The sequence below is a fragment of the Hemicordylus capensis genome, chromosome 1, assembly GCF_027244095.1.
Source record: "Hemicordylus capensis ecotype Gifberg chromosome 1, rHemCap1.1.pri, whole genome shotgun sequence".
NCBI classification, from domain to species: domain Eukaryota; kingdom Metazoa; phylum Chordata; class Lepidosauria; order Squamata; family Cordylidae; genus Hemicordylus; species Hemicordylus capensis.
The window spans coordinates 333,404,954-333,423,981 of record NC_069657.1 but is presented as its reverse complement, the minus strand read 5'-3'; the positions used below and the strand labels follow the sequence as shown (position 1 = coordinate 333,423,981).

The window sequence follows — 19,028 nt, the reverse complement described above, 5'->3', positions numbered from 1 at the left end:
TAAAAAGCTTGGCTAAAGAGATGTGTCTTTAGTTGTTTCCTAAAAGCCAACAGGGATGGAGCAGCAGGAAGTGAGTTCCACAGCTCTGGGACAACTACAGAGAAGGCTCTCCTTTGAGCCGTCACCAGACAAGGTAGTGGCAACCTCAGTTGAACTTCCCCTGGAGATCTTAATAGGCGGTGGGCTCATAAGGAAGAAGGGGTTCTCTTCAATACCCTGGGCCCAAGCCATTAGGGTTGATGAAGGTCGGGCAGGGGGAACTACATCATACAAAGAGGTGTGGATATGGTTAGGGTCACTGTGAAGGAAAAGCACCCAAGGCCTGCATGCCAGGCCTTAGCCTCTGCACACACACCCCCGACTCTTCCTTTAAAAAGGGGAGGGGGGGTTCACTGCCAACACCCAGCTTAAATCTGGTTCTGAGGGCTGCTCTTCAGGAGCCTCTTTATGCAAGTGGAAAGGGCTTTTGGAGGGAGGCAAGAGGAGTGCAGACTGCTCCCCCTCTACACCCACGTGGTGCCACCATGGGCTGTCATTGCAGGGCACTAGAGACACCCTGCCCTGCATATCTAGTCCTTTTAATTTCATTGGGAGTATTGTCCTTTGAACCGTTTTCCTCACCAGACTATCTTGTAGGAAAAAACTGATAGCTTAGATATTAAAAACCAAGTCAATGAACTTCTCTCCCTGTCACCAGATTTCTCTTAAGAAACAGAAATCAGTCTTAATCCTGAACCTCTTCTGGTCATCATTGTCATGAAATCTTAATTGTATTATAAAACTCTAAGTGGAAATCCATGTTTTATTTCTTCAATAAAGCCTCTCATAAAAAAATAACACCGCATCCACCCCCAAAAGCAGCAAAAGTGAGGCACTTCTGTTGTTTCAGAACTTGAATTTAAATGGAAAGTTCAAGTTATGCCACTCAGAAACAGAAGCTGAAGGACAGCCTGCACAGCCAATCATGGAGGAAGAGAGGGAGGACCCTCCTCCCTCAATTCCAGTTCAGCCAAATACAGCCTCCAGTGTTGCATTCAGATGTACCGGAGGCTCCATGGAACCCTGGTTTTGAGCAGCAAAACTCACTACAAATTGAAGGTTCCATATTTGCATGGAACATATTGGAGTCTCCGGAACAAAACTTCGGGTCACAGAAGGGACAGGACCAGAGTTGCACATGTTTGCATGCAATGGTAGGGAAACCTCTGGCCCCTGCAACTCCCTTTCCCCGTTACTGTACATGCGGATGTGGCCAGTGTCTGTCAGTCAGCCTAATAAGAGGGCTGGAAGTAGCAAGAACCAAGTTGTGTGCTGAGCAAAATAAGTTTAAAAGAAGAACAGTTACTGAGCTTGGAAAGGGACCTGTTATAAATCAAATACATGTGGTTTGTTCCTGGAGGGTGTACTGTAAAGAGACAGAGTGTGTGCATCTGAGATACAGCCTGGGAGAAGGCTGAGTTAAGGTGAACCAGGAAAGGTTCTGTGAAATATAGTTGTAACTCTAATATATGAGCTTTGGGAAGAAAGAGTGTGTAAGGCCAGACTCAGAGAAGTGTTTATACCAGAAGTAAATGAAAGTAAACAGTACTATCAAAGAAACTGTTCTGTAACCAAGCAAGAGAACTACCCTACTTCTTAAGTTAGAGAAACAAGAAAACTTCAGAAACTGTAAATTAATAAAGCTGTATTTGTTCTGTGAAATAACAACAAAATCTTCTCCCACCATCTCATCACAGAGACACTGAAATAGAAGTGAGGGAAGAACAAAATAGGGCATCTATTCTAAGAGCCAGTTCAAATGTTATGGAATGACACTTTGATGTAATTTGCCAAAAGAATTATCTTTTTCAATTTGTAATAGACACCGTGTATCATTTATACAGTTTGAGGTATACGTTGTGAAGATTTGCAAAACAACAGGTGGGGTTTTTTTGTACTTTCTTGGGGCTTTCATGGGCCTTTCCTGTTGTGGTGCCAATGCTACCTCTCAAGTTGTAACAAAAAATGGCTTTTTAATTAAAAAAATATATAATCAGTTGGTAGCAATTTGTTTTTTTTAATTACACACTTTCCATTTGTCCCGTTAACTTGTTAAGTTGTAAAGATGTAAAATCCAGCTAGGTCTTAGCATCATTGTTTGAGCTAAGCTTTCTACATACATGATGAAGAATAATGCTACTTTTCCATCCTGTCCGATTAACAACTGTATAAATTCAAATATTGCTTGCATGTTTCTAAACTTAATTGGTTCAGTATCGCATATCTGTTTTATATCTTTAATCTTCATAAACCAACATAGCAAGAGCTGACTATAAATAGTAAATTACTTCTCAGCATTCACATTGCTGGATTTGCAGGTGTTAAAAATTGAAATAAACCACCATAAAAAGCAAGATTTTGAATTGTTTTACCTTCATTTTACTTATGTTGCAAGCAAACTGAAGCATCTCCAATTTAAGCCATTGGTCGAGGGAAGATTTGCCTTACATAGGTGACACTTCTTAAAACTCTCTTTAAAGTTCTTATGAGCAAATAGAGTGCATGCTCTATACACAGTTAAGAAAAATATCAGGGGGGGAAATAATGGAAATTGTTTTCACTTTTGCCACAGATATGAGACTCCAATTGCTGTTGTTGTGGCAATTGGAAAGGAATCGAGGCTGTTATGCTCCTACTGCTCTTTCCTTAGGGTCACATAGATCATGAGGACAATTCAGCGAAGGGTATGCAGGTGCAACTCCCATTAGTGTGAATGGACAGAGGCTCATGACAAAGATCATAAATACTTTCCCTTCTTAAGCGTAAAAGAAAAGATTACTTAAGAGTAATATGAATGAGAACATTGGTTCATGGATTGGTATGCTGGCGGATGAAACAAAGTAGCCATAAGAAGAGAAGGTAGGTGACAGGTTAGAATACATGCTCACTGCTTTGCAATAGCAGTGTATCTATACTTGTCATTTTCCTCAGAAACATTGGTGCAAGCTGGCACATTCTGCAACTCATCCCTGGTGGAACCCTCAAGGTTACACTGTTGTATTTTGTTCTGGAAGTCAGTAAAAAGCACTAGCCTACCCAAGGAAGGCTTATGCCCCTGCTAACTGGGCAAAAAGGCACCTTCTTAATGTGGTGGCTCTATTTAGCAGGGGGAGAGTAACTGGCCCTATCCACCTCCAGCACAGAATCAGAAGCTGTTGCTGGTCGTGTGTGTGTGTGTTTTTTTTTAAAGATTGTGAGCCCTTTGGGGATAGGGAGCCATCTTATTTATGTATTATTTCGCTGTGTAAACCACTTTGGAGATTTTTGTTAAAAAGCGGTATATACAGGTGAAACTCGGAAAATTAGAATATCGTGCAAAAGTCCATTAATTTCAGTAATGCAAATTAAAAGGTGAAACTGATATATGAGACAGACGCATTACATGCAAAGCGAGAGAAGTCAAGCCTTAATTTGTTATAATTGTGATGATCATGGCGTACAGCTCATGAAAACCCCAAATCCACAATCTCAGAAAATTAGAATATTACATGGAACCAAGAAGACAAGGATTGAAGAATAGAATAAGGACCAGTTCGAGGTCTATGCTTGTAAAACGGAATCCAGCGAGGATTACCTTTTACAAGCAAAGGGGTGGGGGAATCCTTTAAAAGTGTCGTAAGGGTGGCGGGGGGCAGGGGGTGGGGAGAGAACACCTTACCAGCTTTTGTGGTGGCTGCTCCTCTAAGCCTCACCAGCGCTCTCCACACAGCAGCATGAGCCAGCAGTGGCCCAGTTCCAGCCTCCACAGATGCACGGGGACCATCTATGTGGTCATGCAAATGGCCTTTGCAGAGGCTGGACCCAAGCCACCACTGGCCCACACTGCTGGGGAAGCACCAGCGGGGTTTAGAGAACCTTTAGAAGAGCTTAGAGGAGTGGGGCTTAGAGGAGCCACCGCTCCACCAGTAAGTTGTCCTCTTGCCGCCATGCCAGCCGGCCTTACAACACTTTTAAAGGATTCCCCTACCCCTTTGCTTCTAAAAGCAAATCCTCACTGGATTCCCCTTTTCAAGCATAGCCCTAAAAACAGGTTGAACCAGTTCGACCAGACAGACTGGACTACTGGCCAGTTTGATCGAATCAGCTTGTGGACCAGCGGTTTGGTTCAAATTTGGCATGAATTTGAACCGAACTGCCTGAACAGGTTCCGTGCACACCCCTAATCAAATATGTCTGCTCTGTACAAGTCTGATGGCGGAGGGGAGACGGCGGAAGCAAGAGAGAAGAGCTGCTGTTCTGTGCCCAGGACCTGGTGCGAGATGTCAGTGTCATGGAGCCTTTAGGGAACAGTGACCATAGTGTGATCAAATTCAGCATACATAAGAGGAGAGAATCACCAAGGACGTCTAATACAGACACTTTGAATTTCAGAAGAGGAAACTTCTTTAAAATGAAGAGTTTGGTGAAAAGAAAACTCAAAGAGAAAATCAGGAGAGTCACTTCACTGCAGAATTCATGGAGTTTATTTAAAACCACAATAATAGAAGCCCAGTTAGAATGCTGCCCAAAAGGAGGAAAGATACCATCAAGTCCGGGAGGATGCCTACATGGCCAACAAGTAAAATCTAGGAAACTATAAAGGGGAAGACTACTTCCTTCAGAAATTGGAAGGCCTGCCCAAATGAAGATAACAGAAGCACACAAACTCTGGCAAAAGAAACACTAGTCAGGGGCCTATGGGAATTTTAGTCCAACATCTGCAGGAGGTTGTGCAGAATGTTGTGTGTTAATAACCATGCCTGAGGAAATTAACTTTACTGGCCTTTCTAAGCTGTTGGTTGCAGAATTCACACATGTGGTGCTACAATTTATGCCTTTTAGGACATTATCACCTGCACCCTAGAATAGAGTATCTCCAAAAGTACAGCCAATTACCATCTACTATGCTAAATCATTGTAAACCGCTTAGAGAGCTCCGGCTATAAAGCGGTATATAAATGTAAGTGCTATTGCTATTGCTACTATTTTCATTCTGTGAAAAACATCTGGAACAAAAATTATTCCAATACATACATTAGGTGCTGTTCACCCAAGCAACTCTAGGTTAGGAACCCTCCTACCCTAATTTGGGAGCCGGGCATGTGCCTGATTTTGGATTCTGTGTTAGCCAAACAGAAGGTCGGAGGCAGGGAACTTGATCAATCAAGTCCCAGTTGGGAAAGAGAAGTATGCCCTACTCAGATTCCCTCCCTACCATTTGAATAAGGTAGGCAGGGAAATCATCCTACCCAGCTGGGGCTTGATTGATGGTCAAGCTCCAGCTTCTAACCTGGTTTTTATCTAACACACGATGGAAGATTGGGAGCATGCCTGGCTCCCAAATTAGGATAGGAGGCTGCTTCAGACTTGTTCAGCAAAAACTTTTGTTTCGCTCTTCCAGAAGATCCAGAAGATGTTCAGAAAGAGCTGGGTTCAGAACACGGTTTGCTGGAGATGTAATATTTATGAGGGGACATTGGCACATGTGGTTTGGTCATGCCCAATTATAGCATCTTTTTGGGATGAAGTCCATAAAATTATAAATAAGACACTGCAATTATCATTGTGTTTTAAAGATAGCTATGTTCTCCTGGGATATATCCTCAGGATATGGAACTTAACACTTTATCAACAACTAGTATGTTAAAGCCCGTTTTAAATACGGGCTCTAGTTATGGCGCTCCTGGCCCCCCGCCGCCATTCCCCTCTTCGCCGCCCGTCCGGCCGCCCGTCCGGCCGCCCTCCCTCCCAGCTGCTTTTTTCCACCCATCCCCCACGTTTAAGGGCCAAATTGGCCCATTCACTCACCCCCGGCCGCAGCGAGCCAAAAAAGGGGCCTGACGGGGCCAGAGCACCGCCGCCTCACCTGTACTTCCGCGGCGGCCGCCGCCACCATCAGGGCCACTCGGCCCGCCACTGCCTCACCTGCACTTCCTGTAGGGTGGCAGCTGCCGCCATCGGGGTCAGTTGCCCCGCCGTGGCCACCGCCACCTCTGGCTGAGGCCGCGGCTCTGCCGCCGCCTCCTCGCCAGCACTCTATTCCCGTTGGTGGCGGCCACTTCTCTGAGGCCGCCGCTTCTGGGCCCCAACATGGCCACCCATGTCTGGGCAGCCGTATCTTTTTGGCCCGATCTGGGCATGCGCTCCGTGCATGCCCAGAACGGGCCAAAAAGACACGGGTGCATGGGATCACGCCGTAGCCTTTTATTATATAGGATGGAGAGGAGAGTTGGTCTTGTGGTAGCGAGCATGACTTGTTCCCTTAGCTAAGCAGGGTCTGCCCTGGTTGCATATGAATGGGACACGTGATGTGTGAGCACTGTAAGATATTCCCCTTAGGGGATGCAGCCGCTTTGGGAATAGCATCTCGGTCCCAAATTCCCTCCCTGGCATCTCCAAGATAGGGCTGAGAGAGATTCCTGCCTGCAACCTTGGAGAAGCCACTGCCGGTCTGTGTAGACAATACTAAGCAAGATGGACCTATGGTCTGACTCAGTATATGGCAGCTTCCTATGTTCCTAACTATGGATTCTTCGTGCTTGAGAAGTGGCCAAAAAGATTATAATTCAACATTGGAAAAGCAAATTTATTCCAGAACTTCAGCTTTGGACTACTGAAACGTGTTCATTATCCACCTTTGAATTGGGGGGGAGGTTGCCGTTTAAGCAAAGAAGAAGAGTTTCAAGCTATATGGTCAAAATTTAATGAATTGTATGTGCTTTAGAAGGTGATTACATATATATGCATTGTTTGTTGGGTTTTTTCCCTTTTCCTTTCTTTTCTCTCCCCCCCACCCCCGCTTTCTTTTCTTTTCTTTCTTCTTCTCTCTTCTTTTAAAACTTTATATGAAAGTGTTTCATCTTGGGGAGTGTCTTGGACTGTAATGTTTGTTCTTTAAAATAAAATGTTTTTTTAAAAAAGCAGGCTGCTTCTAACCTAGTGTTAGACATGTGAAATGCCTACTGATTTTAGCCATTGGGGTAATTTTTTGTTCCAGCCAATGCTGGATTTTTCTTCCCAAGAGTGTTCTAGAGCAGGACAGGGCAACCTGAGCACTCCAGATACTATCAGATTACAGCTCCCATCATTTTGGAACATCTACCTCACTGTTAATCACATTTTTTGCTTGAGTAGAAAATCTCCCACTATCAGGAAATGTTGGTCATTAGTTGTATGTTTTAATTCATAGTTTATACTAGTTTATGTTGGAAACCTAGTAACTTGTGTTCAAACAATGGTTCCTGTTTAAAAGAGTTTGGGTTTTTTGAGGAGTAGAATGTGTAGCAGTTACTCCATATAAGAAAAAAGCACAAGAGCCTACCTGAGCAAGATGCTAATTGAATACACTCTGCTAACTGAGAAAAGGGGCACCTTTTAAAAGTGGTGATTCTCTTATATTTAGCAAGTGACCCTAACCAACCACAACAAAGCACCCTTCCAATGGCTGCTCGTGTCTACCTTATGTTTGTGTTTTTACTTGTGGGCCCTTTGGGGACAGGGAACCATTTTATTTATGTTTATTTTTCTATCAGAAATTTTTTATAAAAACAAATTTATGTTTATTTTTCTGCCAGAAGTTTATAAAAATAAATTTTCTGAAAACTTTGTTTGTGAAGAAGAATATAAATATGTGTAGTTATAGTAGTGTAGTAGTAATAGTTTCCTTGAAATATTCATATAAAGTTGTCCAACACTTTATGTAATCTTAAATATTAAAAGCAAGTCACTGCAACTATACCAGGTCTCATATATTCCAGTTACATTTTTAAGCACAACCAGAGAAAACTTACATAGGCATCTGCAGTGGTTTGCGTTTTTTGTTTATTATATGTACATGACAATATTTTGTAGGAGCAGCATGTTGATAAAAGATGTATTTATCAGTAATATAATTCTTTTATCAGTCTGCTACCTTTCAAAGTATTAGGAGAAAAGAGAGAAGTAAACAAGATACCTCTGTTGTCAACGCACAAAAGGGAAAGGAGATTGCATCCTCTGATTGGGAGAGAAGTTGCCAGCCAGCACAAATGGTTGCTACAATTCAGTGTTGCTATATCCCTTCTCTCCAGCTCATCCTTGCACTCACTCCTCTCAGACCCAGTTTCAGGTGTGATGCTGCAACTGAAATTGCCTCTGTACCATTCTATGTACACAGGTTGCCTAACCTGCATGTGTGGTGTTAGTACACTAGGGATATGTGAATCAAGTAGGTGCCATACTGTACATGTAGTGGCTGATATTCTAGTTTAAACACAAAGTAAGTTTCAAGGACCACTGAAAATTAAGTTGTTTTTGCATGCCCAGTATCACTTTTAAAATCACGACCAGAGCACAAGTTAGGGCAAGTCAACAGGATCAGATGCTCAGACTGCATACAAAATCTTAATCTTGGCCTGAGTCTCAAATCTGAGTTTTTGCAATTGTCAACAGACATATATGCTCTGTTCATTATTTGGTTAGAAGCATTTAAACAAGACTGACCACCCATCAACATGGTGACTACATAAATATAGGCAAAGAATGGGAACATAATCATGATATATTGAAACAAACAATTACTTGCTCTCCTACACCAAGGCTTTTTAGTTTCTTTTTAAAAACACAAACTTCAGGAGATAAAAAGGAAGATTAGCCAATTAATATCTTCATGTATACATATACTGTACATGTGGCATGACTTAATAAATGGAAACCGATTGCCAAGAAGTTACACACACACAAACATATTGTCCTGGTTACTTTCAAATTTGCATTGTCTTGAACATACAAATACATCACATTCTTAAATGTTCATAGGACATTTCAAGTTCATAGTAGAATCAGGTGTACCTCTAATCAAAGCAATGACACTGTCCAGTAATCAGTTTAAATGATTTGTATGCATAGGAATACAAAGGCAAAGGCTACAAATGCTGTCCATTACAGGCACACAGGCAGACCCACTTGGAAAAAAAGCATGGTGTGCAATAAAGTTCACTCTAGACCCTTGGACTTGTCTTGCTGCAGCAGTGGATTTTTTTTTATTGCTCCTCCACAATTATTAAAACCCTCCCTTTTCTGTTTGCACTGTGCATAGTCATCTCAGCATGACATTAAAAGAAGGTGGGGAGAAATCTTCCTGAACACTGTCTACATTAGAGTCCAGTGTTTCTCCATGCTTTTTTCCCCCTCCTAGCTATGAGAAAGATCATCTGAAAGATTCACAAAACCTGAGTCTGTCAAAGGCCATAAAGGCTGTGGAATCCAGAGGATTTCCAAGCATTAGGCTTACCCTCCGTTAATCATGCTCCTCCATATTATTCTTACCAAGTTCTTAAATCTGAAAGCAGCTTACCAAGAGAATTACAATTCATACACACCCTACAAGCCACTCAGGTTTACCCTAGACTAGGGCCTCATGCAGCTCTTCTTATGATGGGAGCTCTGCAGGGTCTATCCTGAAGCTGCTGAAGTTTGTTCTTATTGTCACTTCTCTACATATCTTGGAGCTCTCACAAGGAGCATTTCCAGATGAGGCTTTTAGCTTGCTTGTCCTCCAGAATGGAGGGTGGGCATTCACATATCAGCCAGATTTACCCTGAAGTCCCTGTGAGCTATCAGGGAGCACTTCACACACACAATTCAGTTTTTCATTATGTATTAGAGCATAGCCTGATTTATGTCTGGGGTTAAAAAAAAAATCCACTTTTTGCATCAGTTTTTGGGGGCAAATTCAAACTCTCAGTAAAGCCTTGCAGTAAACTCGTGGTAAAGCCTGCAGTCTGGAAATTTTGAAGGAGAAAGTTGTATAGAATTCTTAGTGCACAAGAGCTAGGAAGAGAAGGAAGTTCTTTTGCCAGTAAAACCTCAGACCATTCAACTGGAGGCTAAAACTCTTTCCAAGACCAACATGCTGCCATTTCTACACCACAGATACTGAAGCATGTATATAGGAAAGTGGAGTATAGACCACAGAAGCAAGGAGTGGAAGGGAACTATTATAAAAAGGGGTCCGGACTATTCAGCAAACAATTCAAAATATGATGAGGTAGGCAACATGGACTGCCGAATTAGTCTCAGTGACCATTTTGATTCCATTCTTTCCTACTCAGATCTGCTGTTACACATTAAAGGAGAGAAGGGTTGCCAGGAAATCTAGGACCAACAAACAGTACTTTTTCACACAACGCGCAATCAACCTGTGGAATTCTCTGCCACAAGATGTGGTGACAGCCAATAACCTGGATTGCTTTAAGAGGGATTTGGATAACTTCATGGAGTAGAGGTCTATCAATGGCTATTTGTTGGAGGGCTATAGGCCACCTCCAGCCTCAAAGGCAGGATGCCTCTGAGAACCAGTTGCAGGGGAGTAACAGCAGGAGAGAGGGCATACCCTCAACTCCTGCCTGTGGCTTCCAGTGGCATCTGGTGGGCTACTGTGTGAAACAGGATGCTGGACTAGATGGGCCTTGGGCCTGATCCAGCAGGGCTGTTCTTATGTTCTTAAGGAGAGACTTGTTTTTATATGAAGGCTGTGTTCCTTCCCATAACTGTGCTACCACAAAAGGAGAACCATAGATGCATGGCAGGATTGAACCAGAATAATTTTAGTGCAATCGTAAGCATGCCCTTTGAGGTGAAAATAAAAAACTCATGCAACAAAACAAATCAGCATTTGTATTAACTGCACTTTGGGCCAAATAGAGGAAATACATTAACCTGACTGAAAACATTCTCATTGCCGTACTGTGCATATTAGATATGGTTTTCATGTAACTAGCAGCCCATTAGCAAATAACTGCTTGGATTATAATAGCTAGGCACTACGGATGATATAGCAATAGGTTTCCCCCTGCTGTATTTACTTCTCCACATACTATTAAAAACTCAGCAGTCTTCTATTATTACTATTAAATTATCAAAGTGACCACAATGCAGTCCATCTTTAAAATATTGGATTGGATCCAAAGTTTTCGTTCTACTCACAAAAGGGATCCTTCTACTTACAGAGCAAAAACTTTGGATGTAACCCATTGAGATATGAAGCAATGCAAAAATAGGCTCACTGCAGAATCAAGCAACAGAAGATTTGGTATAGTCACAAACATTTTTTTAAAAGTGTCTGTTACCTTATGAAATTATAATTTCATATAATAATTTATTACAATAGCTTCTTGGAGGATTCAAGACTAAAACTGCAATCGAACGCAGTGTTAGGTTTCTGTGTCTGACATCCTGATTAATGAAGCATGCACGCTTTGAGAGCCTGAAGAAGCACCCCATGTAGGAAAATTTGAAATGCAATATTAAACGGTCTCGTGCTATCACAGCAATAGACTATAATCACAAACTATGCATCTACCACCAAGTGATTTTTAAAATCCAGTGTAATTTTTCTAAAGCACACAAAGACTGTAGAAATGAGATTAGAATTCATGGATAGATTCAGATTGCTGCTTTTCAGAAGAAGATGAAGCATGTGAGGTTGTTCAGTAAAATATATTGGACCAGAGGGCAGTAGTGGAGCTCCATGAATGGGCTAAAGTGAGAACTGGAAAATCCTTCACCAGTTTCAAAGGTTTAAGGGCTAACAAAGCCCAGTTGAAGTTGAGAATCATAAAACGTTACAAATTATGGAAAGATTTTATACAAACCTCAGGGCATGATATCCCTGATACAGAGGTGATTTCTTATTTAAGGTATATCTATGTGTCTGTGTGAGAAGATGAAATCCTAGATCAGGAAGGGCAAAGACTGCTCTTACGCCCTATTTCACATCAAGAAATTGAGATGGCTATGTCCACCAGCAAGAAACACTCTGCTCCTCTGGCATTCTATAAAACCTTTGCTGACATGCTGGTTCCCTTTTTAGAGGATTTATTTAATTGGTTTTTGAAAAACAAGTAGATGCACACATCATTTATAGAAGGTCTCATCATTTCCCCCCCCCTAAGAAAGATGATTTAAATTTACCTGAAAACTGGTGACCTAGCATTCTTACGAAAATTGATTACCACATATTTGGGGAAGTTTTAATGAATAGGTTGTTCAGGATCACTGATAAATTGATTACTCGTTTGCAGACAAGTGTGGTCCCGAGAAAACATATGGTCCACTCTTTGTGCCTCCTAAGGGAAGTCCTTCCTTTAGCTAAGAGAAATATCTGGAAAGGGCAATTTCTTCAGTTCGATCAGTCTAAAGCCTTTGATCAAGTGCATGATTTTTATTTGTGGAAACATCTAGAATTTAAGAAAGTATACTGTATGAGTTTTTTTTGTTATTTGTGATTATTTTATGCAGGGGCCACAGTGACTCCTCAAATAAATGGCTGCAGAGGGAGGAGAATCCCAACTTTTTCTGGAGTTCGCCAGGGCTGCCCCTTAAGCCCTTTATTGTGTGTGTTTTTGTTAGACCTGGAGTTACGTTTGATTTTTTAAAAAACCTTTTCATTAAAAGGTATTTGTTCCCATTCCTGAGAAATTATTCTTTGAGACCCCTTTTTGGATTTAGCTAACTCAACTAAATCTGCCCTGAATTTTTTATTTTGGTTTTGCAAGCAATGTCAGAACTTGTAGTCCATGCTGATGATTTGACAGTTTTTGTTTCCAATACTTCTGAAACTCAGATCATTTTAGATTTGTTCCAGCAGTTTGGAAGGATCACTCATCTGCTCACACTCCATGCAAAGCTTTGCAAGAAGCATGAGGATGCTGCCGGCAACCTTCCTTCTTCCCTAGGCTTCTGCTCCACTTTCAAAGCTTGCAAGGGTCAGTTTTGAAAGGGAGCTGACCCTCACTAGGGACGTGGGTAAGGCAGCATTTGGTAACCTACCACAGGTGCCACAAAACTTTTGGCTCCTTGTCTTAAGCTCAGCATGCTCTTATGACTATGTGCAGGATTCAGCTTATTTTGGGGATTTGGCCGCCTTACAGATACCAACACAAAGCAAGGTGTCATCCACCCATTGTGAGCCAGAAGGAGGATACTGCCACCTGCCAGTCTCAGGCCTTATTACTGATTGAGCTCTGCAAAGAGAGGAGAAAGAAGGCAGGACAGCTCAGCTAGGAGTGAGTCAATGCATACTGTTATGTTAATATATTAACTGCTTTCACTGTATTTTATTTTTAAGATTTAGCACCTTTCACCTGCTATTCTTTTCTTTGTCAGGGAAATAAAAATGAAATGGAACAAGAATCCCAATGACAACTGAAAACCCCCTCCAGAGAAAGAGCCAGAAAACAGACTCCCAAAAGAGTCATCAGGATTATCAGGAGGCTACATCCAAGATTCCCAAAACAGTGAGCTGGCTCTTCCAAAGGGTATCAGAGATACTACAAACTAGCCTCACGGCCACAGGCACCGTGATCCAGATGGCAGGACAACCTAGTCAACACAGCCATGGAGACAGCAGAAGAGAGTGAACGAGTCCACAAGAGTGAGGGCATAGAAGAAGATACAGAACAGCCACTGTGCAAGGAAGTCAGGCACAGGTACAGGGAGCCAAAGAAAAACAAAGCAAAAAGAAGATAAATTAAATCATAGGGAACATTTTAATTAGCAAAGTTTCTTGCATTTCATTGCTGCATTTCCAAGGGGTTGGGATGTTGGGGTCATGTCATTTGGCCCAGATAGAAAGGATTGCACTCTGTGTCCCATGCATGTGCATTAAAGAGCAGCATTGCCTTTAGACAAGACAAAATTTGTTTGTTTGAATTTAATTGTATTTCTGAAAACCTAGTGTTGATTGCTGTGCAGTCTTTTATAAACCATCCTGCTCAGATTTCTTTAAAATCAGAAGGCATAACTGAACTAGAAAGCATAAATTTTCTAGGGGGATGTTTTCACGGTGCCCGAAATTGATGGCTTTGAGCCAAGGAACCTAAAAGTAAGCTCATGGAGTGAAAGAAATCGAACCTCAGCCTCTATAAGAAATCGATCTTTATTAAGATATCTATTAGCCATTATTTCTAAACTTGCAACTGTCTTTCCTATGCCTGCTAAGTTGATTAAGAAATTAGAACTGAGCATTTAAAAGTTCTTATGGGGGACTGCTTTTTACCCTCTGGTGAGGGTTATGGCCTATAGCAAGGTTGGTAATGGCGGGTTGGCTTTACTTGCCTTAGGACCACTATTCTATTGGTGTTTATGAGCTTGAATTTTGTCCTTTGGATTGGGGCTTTCATGCTCCAAAAAGGGGAAAAAATAGAATGGCTTTCTGGGTCATAATGGCTTTCTTTGGGAATGGAGGAACTCCATGTGGGAGAAGCAGTGGTGAGGTAGCGCTCTGCTCTTTAAGCAAGTTACATCTATGATGAACACAGTGAGTCCGGACTATCTTACAGAAATCTTCCTCCTTATGAGGGAATGCGGAACTGTTCCAGAGTGGTTACCTGGACTAGAAAAGGGTTTTTTACAACCATATCCTAAATAAGTCCCTCTAAGGTGGAGCATTAAAAAAAGGACCACAAAACTTTATCTGACAGTGTACCTTAAAGCTTTAAATGAACCTATAGAATTTTTCTGAGACAAAAGAATCCCATTATGGGATTTGAGATAGTGCCTGTATCATTAGATATACCTAGTTAACAGGGGTAAACCTTGGCTTCCCAAGGGCCAACAGGTCTATCCGAGATCAGTCTCTAAAGGGTCCATCTCTCCTAGAGAACTGATACAGCATTTTGTCAAAGAGTGTCCAGTAGCCAGGTTACTATGGCAAGAGATAAGTGAAGCTCTATGATGGCCAGCTCTAGAGAAATAGATTTGGGAGGAGCTGGTTTCCAGAAGGCTCGGGTCCATGTTTTTAGAGGGTCCCAAAATAAAAAGGGAAAGGCACTACAGATCAGGCATAGGTCAAAAGGTTTTCGGAAATGCCAATAAGCACAGTTTGGATAGTCAATTTTTTTTGTCATGTTAGCTCTGGGTTCTCAAAGATCACGAGAACTTTCAACCAAGAGAGAGCAAAGCTGTACTATTTCTGTTAATTTTGTTGTAAAATGCCTACCAACACTGGCATCCATGGAGCAAGGACGTTTCCTGTCATGGAAGTGGAACGCTTTCTGGCTGTGGATGGAGGGATCAACTCCTTCCATTACATAGCAACATTCAAGACAGACGTCATTATGAACTCCTTATGCTCCTTTTCATCCCACCTGTGAGATTCAAACATTCTGTTGTTCCCTTAGATGTTATAACTTTGTAACTGGATATTTTTTAGGAACCTGTGAATTTCTATATTGTACATACATTGTAACAGTATGTCATTTGTGCTCTCAGTTCTTGACAATCCATAAAGATTGTTTTGAAACCTCATGCAGCTCCCCCAGTTTCCTTGTGTGCACAATGATGTGCAAGAGCTCTTAGAGTTTGGGGTGCTGCCTTGCACTCTAGAAGTGCTCTGCAAAACCAGAAACTTGTTTCTGACACTCAGTGTCATGTTTCCAATCTCACAGAGTGCTTCTGGAGTGTGGGCCGCAATCCATACTCTAAGAACTCTTGCACAACAGCGCGCACACAAGGGAACTGGGGGAGATGCGTGACGGCTCCTGGTGGTTCCCCACAGTCCCTTTAAGCATGCGTGCTTCACTTGTCAGGACATCAGTCAAGATGCCATTCTCTGTGTAGGATTCAGCTGTAAAGGCATAAAAAGCTGCAAATGCACACAATGGTTTTAAAATATTAAGAGCAGGGTTTATAAAAACTTTCAGAAGCTACTAAAAATTCTTCATGAATGTTGTTTCACTGGACAAATTATAATATTACTGAAGTCTTGCTGAGTCAGTTAACAAATGGGAACTATTCTTGAGCTCCAGAAATGCAATGAAGCATCTCTTTTAAAAAGTTCTACTCACTCACTGATATAGATGACAAAAACTTCATGTAATATATGGAAACATGTTTTGAAGTGTATCTAAAAGCTGTTAGCTGTTTTAATCTTCACCACTTCTTGTGGCTTCGTTTTTAAAGTACAATCATATGGTTCAATTCATAAAACATAGCTAACCTAGTTCTTATAAAAATAAATCCAATCTGATAGAAAAATATCAACAATTAAATAACAGACTCCGATTTGGTGGATTTTTCAACCGAGTCCAACATTGAGGTGCTTTTGATTTCCAACATTTTCTCCATAGTTTCCACGTCTACAGCACGAGCCTGTTTTGATTTCTTCTTTCCATGCACCCATGGGATAAAACACAACACAACACCTCCAATAATCGGGGGAACTCCTGCTAGATAGAATGCTAGATCATAATTCCCCAGATGATCACGCAGAATTCCTAAAGAAAAAGATTAGAGGGATTACCAACATATAATGGACAGTCTAAGCTGGGTTTTCAACATACTTAGTGATAGATTGCAATGCTAATAATCACCCACACTGACATATAATACAAACCATACAGTTTAGTATAGCAATCCCTGACTTTAGAATTTATGGTCAAGTGAAGTATCACTTGACCATACTCAGTAATGGGAATTTTCCAAGTTATCTTGGGCATGGATGGGAACAGGTTCCAGATTTTATGTCTAAAGTGATAAACACAGAGGAGATTATTGCTCAGACTGAGGCTATGCTTCCAAGGAAACCAGAAGATTCAGTCATACCTTGACAACATAGTGACTTGCCTATCTTATGTGAAAGTTGTGGAGGATATGCACCCCGTATTATACAGGCTAGAACTAATTTATTAGTGGAAATTGTTTCCTTTCTCAGAAGATTTGATACAAGCACACATTGGCCCTATCCTCATTGTGAAATATCAGTTTGCCCAATATGACTCTTGCAAGGCCATACATCTTTTCAGTTGTATGTGAGTGTACCAGATGTCTATAGTACCTGGTTTAGACTTTGGAGACACTCGGTAGATTCTGTTTTGACTAGAGAGCCCAAAATTAAGGAAGGCTTAACTACGATAGGAAGAAAGTAACTTAATCTGGAAAACATATCTAGATAAAGCATATCAACTTCTGTTGACTGTGACAGGGCTGAGACAGAGGAACACAATGAACTAGCCTCAAGAAAGTTAATTAATGACCTAAGGACAGGCACAAACCTAGCATATACTTTGAAAGCAATGACTACTTTATCTGCTTTAAATACATACATACATACATACTAAATATATATGTGTGTGTGCTTTACCCCTACCTGCAATAGGTGGACCAACTGTCATTGGTACAGACATGAAGCCCAAGAGGAATCCAATTGCCTGAGAAACATACTGTGCACCAACAAGCTCAAAGGCAATGGGTGCCATAATGCTAATGAAGCAGCCATCAAAGAGACCCATGAACAGGCAGACAACAATGAGACCTCCAAAGGAATAACAGAGTGGAATCATCATAGACATCAGGCCAATGAAGAAAAATGAGATCACCTACAAATTGGGAAATAAACATTTAATTATCAAACCACAAATGTCAGAATGACCAAATACCAGAATTTCATTTAGGCTACTTAGTACTATATGGTTATTCTAGAGAGTGTTTTTGGCAAAATAAATGCAATTATTCATTAACTGCAAGGAATCAACTTTTTCTTTCCTTTAGGGCAGCACTTCCATTGCAAGGACACAATATTTTCCCAGCATCTAGAACAGCAATATTATTGGTACTGCTATGAAAAATGCATTTCACTAGAAAAAGCAGCTGTCATAGAGAGTTAGGGATGCACCTTCCTTTCAAGGCCAACCTTAGGGAGGGTGAACTGCTGGGGAGGGGGGGTGCACAGGGTACCTACTTGAAGAGAGAGCCACACTGAGCTTGCACAAGCCATACAACTAGGCAACGCTGACAAACTAACCATGGTGTGTGCGGGGTAGGGTGGGCGCTGAAGACTATTTATCCTAAGGACAGCTCTACTTCCTTACCAAAGGGCCACAAACATATACTGCTACTCTGGGGCATAGCAAGGTTGGCGTGGGTTTGGGAATGATCTGAAATGCCCCCTTCGTTTTTCTTCATTGCTGGCCTTCAAGAAAGCCCTTAAAATCTATTTGTTTGATCTGGCCTTCAAGGATTTTAAAATTGTTTTAATTTTTTTTAATTGTTTAATGGTTTTAAACTGTTTATTTGGTTTTGTATTGATTGTTTTTAAATGATCAAATCGCAGGTTTTATTTTGTCCCTGTGCACTGCCCAGAGCCTTTTGGATGAGGCAGTATAAAAATGAAATAAATAAATGAGGGAGGAAGAGTTTATCTAGGCTCATTTTGTGAGGAAGCCTAGGTAGAGATTGGGTATGGAAAGAGAAGCTAGATCCAAAGCATGGGACAGGGTAAGGGGAAGGAAAAAGGTATCCTGGCATCAATTTCTGGCAAATCAGAAGGACATGGTGCAGGAGCAAAAGAGAAGGAGGAGGAGGAGGAGGAGGAGGAGGAGGAAGTCATTGCGGGGCCATACCAGGAACTCACCCACTCCTCCCATGGAGCCAGCCAACTGCATTTGGCCAGTGACCAAGAGGCCCTTGACACTGCTGCTGCCAGCCTCCCACGCACCCTGGCCTACGGTGAGGAACGTCACTGTACTGCTGCTGAAGGTAGGCAGAGAGGCCGGGCCAGAGAAACTGGGCATGAGGCATCTGGGCACCCCAACAGGCAGAGAAGGGAAGGTGAGGGACAAGCCTCCAGCAGCCCCCAGAAGTCCGGCAAACACAAGCAGCTTTTGCCCCCACCTGTTCCATCCATTATAGTTACAGTTCTGTTATTAATGTTAGATGATCCTTAGTTTACCCCATCCAGTATCCTAAAGGAGGTTATGCCATAGTGTTAATTGTGCAGGCAAACTCCTAAAATATCCAACCAAGCCTTTTGTTAAGAGACTTTAATTGCAGCTGGAGAAGCTTTTTCTAGATTCTATGCTGCTTCTCCTGCAGGGGCCCTTTTGTTTTAACACAACAAAGCAAACATAGAACAATTAAGTATATTAGTCTCGGCATCAAGAATCCTTTCCCCAGCCTCATTTACTTTGCTGGGGACTAGGGACTAGATCTAGTGCATGTTCACTCTAAGGGTGAACAAGAAATATGGAAGC

At 41.7% G+C, this 19,028-nt stretch overlaps 1 protein-coding gene across 3 annotated transcripts in view; it reads right to left on the bottom strand.

The window, feature by feature from the left end:
- Positions 1 to 4,479: 4,479 nt before the first annotated feature.
- Positions 4,480 to 19,028, bottom strand: part of SLC16A10 (solute carrier family 16 member 10) — a 103,830-nt gene continuing 89,281 nt past the window's right edge. For all 3 annotated transcript variants that reach the window (XM_053304989.1, XM_053304920.1, XM_053305067.1), the window contains exons 5-6: positions 17,147 to 17,375; positions 4,480 to 16,274 (exon numbers count right to left, since the gene is read on the bottom strand). In XM_053304989.1, the coding sequence (XP_053160964.1) occupies positions 16,045 to 16,274; positions 17,147 to 17,375 (459 nt within the window). In that variant the 3' untranslated portion in view covers positions 4,480 to 16,044. The remainder of the gene's footprint in view (positions 16,275 to 17,146; positions 17,376 to 19,028) is intronic.